General features: G+C 48.6%; 1 protein-coding gene across 1 annotated transcript; it reads right to left on the bottom strand.

The window, feature by feature from the left end:
* Positions 1-322: 322 nt before the first annotated feature.
* LOC124249095 (alpha-1,3-mannosyl-glycoprotein 4-beta-N-acetylglucosaminyltransferase-like protein MGAT4E) lies at positions 323-2,831 on the bottom strand. The gene is made up of 3 exons (XM_046679895.1): positions 2,801-2,831; positions 2,504-2,630; positions 323-1,647 (listed from the first exon to the last, which is right to left on the bottom strand). Exons 1-3 carry the CDS (start codon positions 2,810-2,812, stop codon positions 497-499), a joined length of 1,290 nt encoding a protein of 429 aa, XP_046535851.1. The 5' UTR covers positions 2,813-2,831; the 3' UTR covers positions 323-496.

Here is a 2,831-nt window from a genome sequence, read left to right as displayed (position 1 = left end):
AGCTTGAAAGGATGGAGTGATGGGGTTAATTTTAGGGCTATCAGTCCCTCTGCTACCTTCCTGAACTTCAGAGTTCAACTTCTAATGAGAGTCCCTTTCTTGGATTCTTATGATGTCAATTCTAGGGACTCCCCATGATTTCCCCATTCACCCTCCCATTACGACATTATACCTCTGACTATGTGTGAACATGTAAGTGTGCGTATGCACACACACACGCCCTATATTTGTGCTGATCTCGGTGCCCCAGGAACTTAAAGATTCTGAGACTGAAGAAGGCCTTTCCCCAAATTGGCTAAGCAATATCTGCCCCAGAAAAGGATATAAGAGTCACTCGTTTGGCTAGAAAAAGGAAGGAATAGGTCTCCTAACATCAGGTGGCACCAAAAGAACCATAGTCTTCTCTCTCTCCCCCTTGTTTCCTTGTATCTCCACCATGTCACATGGGATAGAATGAAATGGCTTCAAGATTTTAATTTTTCAGACCCTTACTGATTTACCTCCAACTTTCAGTTGCTTCTGCCTCTTTGGCATTTTCCTCCCAGAGGTGAATGTGCCTGATAATGAGACCACCAAGCTGATTAGCTTTCACCACCACCCTTACACAGCTCACGTTGTACCTCAGACTTCTCAGAAATACCTCCTGATCCATCTGCCCTTCCAAGAGATGGCCCAGCACAGCAAAGCTGGTACAGTACTGAGGCATCCCCTCGGGGTCGTAGCCCAGTTCCACTTGCCCCTTCTCCAGGGCATACTTTCCATCCACAATGGTCCCTGTCAGGACTTGCACTCTGTTCAGGTTCACTGGATGGTTCAAAATGACGGTGAGGTGGTTCCCTGCACTGACATTGTGGGTCCAGAAGAAGGACTCGTCCAGAGTGTAGGCCTCCCAGGGGAAATGAACATCAAACACCTTCATGTCAGTGAAAATGGCTCCAGGTGGGTTGTCAGGACCATACGGGTTCTTCTTCCGAACTGGGGTGGCTTTCTGGCTGTCATTATAGGTGAAGTAGGAGATCCTGTGGTAGAAGAGGAAAGGTCTGCAGAGGATGGGGTTCTTCTGGGCCAGGAGGGTACGAAAATGAGGGATAAGCCTGTTGAGGGGCTTTTCCTTGTAGAAGAGGAGAAGGAAATGGGACAGGACAGGGAGGTCCCTGCTGTGGAAGAGTTTGCCAAGGAAGCCCATATTGGAGAACTCCAGCATCACCCACGGGTCAGACCTCATGGTGTTCACCTTCCAATGAATGTGGGTGACAAAGTTGGGGGCACAAAAGGCATTGTCCTCCAGTAACAGGAAGTAATCAGAGAGCTTTGTGGCAAAGCTCATGAGGAAGGCGTGATCTATATTCTGCTTGGAGTAGAATTCCGCTTGAGTGTCCTTGTCCCTGACATCATCCACAGTGGGGTAGATGTCAGATGGAGCATGGATCAGCAACAACTGTCCTGCCAAGATCTGTGGGCTGAAGAGGCTTGAAATATGGACAGTGGTTTCTCTGAGCCAGGTGAGGTCAGAATCTGCCAGGTGGACCAGCACTGTGAGACGCTTCTGCTCAATCTTAGAGGTAGCACGGAACAGGGAGAGCAGTGTGTACGAGAGGCTGTTTTGGTCCGGTCGTGGCACTGAGGAGATGCCCACCATCAGCCATGCTGAGGAGAGGGAAGAGAGGGACACTGGTCAGCGTGCGCCGGTGGTGAGGGCCATCACAGGGTTAGGGGTTGGGATGCTCTTTGGGACGTTCTCTCTTCCTGTTTCCCGTCTGTCCCCTCTTTCGGCAGAGGGGATGCTTAGATCCTTGCTACTCAAAGTAAGGTCCTTGGTCCAGCAACATCAGCTTCATATTAGAAACGCAGAATCTGGGCCCCTACCTCAAATGTAGTTAAAGAGAATCTGCATTTTAACATCACCAGGTGCCTTGAGTGCACATTAAAGTTTGAGAAGTACTAAGCTAGGTGATGCTGAGTCCCTTGGGTCCCTCTGAGTCTTCAAGCCAGAATTTTGTGGCACATGGTTTAAGTGCTCAATAAGTACTAGCTATTATTATAATTATTATAATTCTTCTTGTTTTTATGCAGTTCATCTTCTCAAAGCTCTCCTTTGAAGAAGATATATTAGCAAAAGCATTTCTCTTAGAAGTCAGGAGCCCAAGGTTCTTGTCCCAGTTCTGACACTGACTGTGTGACCTTGAGCAAGTCCCTTTACCCCTGCGCTTAGTTCCTGATCCATAAAACCGAGGAATTTGGACCACATGACTCTAAGTCTCCTTCTAATCCAAATGTTCTCTAATCCCATGATTCCACTTTCCTACAACAGCTCACTCTGTCTTTTCCTCCTCTTCGTCATTCCTGATATATAGATGTCTTGGCGGGGAAAGAATTGTCTGCCAGATTCCAGTTCTCTGGGCAGGGTCCTGCCTCTCCTCCCTGTCTTCTTCCCTTCCTAGCTACACTTCTCTTGATGGCCCTGCTTCCCCTGGGGTGCCCCATTCCCCTCACTGGAACTCACTCTTTCGTCTCTGCTGGATTTTTTTCATGTATTTGGAGGTGAGATTCTGCCACTCTTCTAGTGGTCTCAGGTCCTCCCTTCTGCTATAACTGTCCTCCTGGGACACTGACAAAGGCACATCATATACCTGCTTTCACAAAAAGAACAGAGTTTAGCCCCTAGTGGCATCCCATAAGCTTTTCCAGGAAAAGAGGTGGAGTGGATCATTCTCCCTAGAGGAAGCCTGGCATGTCCTCAGGATGTCTGACCACTGGCCAGAGTACCCAGAGCTCAAGCAGGATTCGCTCTCTTCCTTACCTTAACAAACATGGTGGTGGGGGGTGGGAGA

The sequence above is a fragment of the Equus quagga genome, chromosome 12, assembly GCF_021613505.1.
Source record: "Equus quagga isolate Etosha38 chromosome 12, UCLA_HA_Equagga_1.0, whole genome shotgun sequence".
Lineage (NCBI taxonomy): Eukaryota > Metazoa > Chordata > Mammalia > Perissodactyla > Equidae > Equus > Equus quagga.
Note: the sequence above shows the minus strand (reverse complement) of the source record. Positions and strands in the feature narration are given on the sequence as shown.

Excerpts from the sequence above, each read along its gene's own strand:
- LOC124249095 (XM_046679895.1), bottom strand. Across the intron at positions 1,648-2,503 it reads AATCCAGCAGAGACGAAAGA|CATGGCTGATGGTGGGCATC; the intron begins GTGAGTTCCAGT and ends CCCTCTCCTCAG.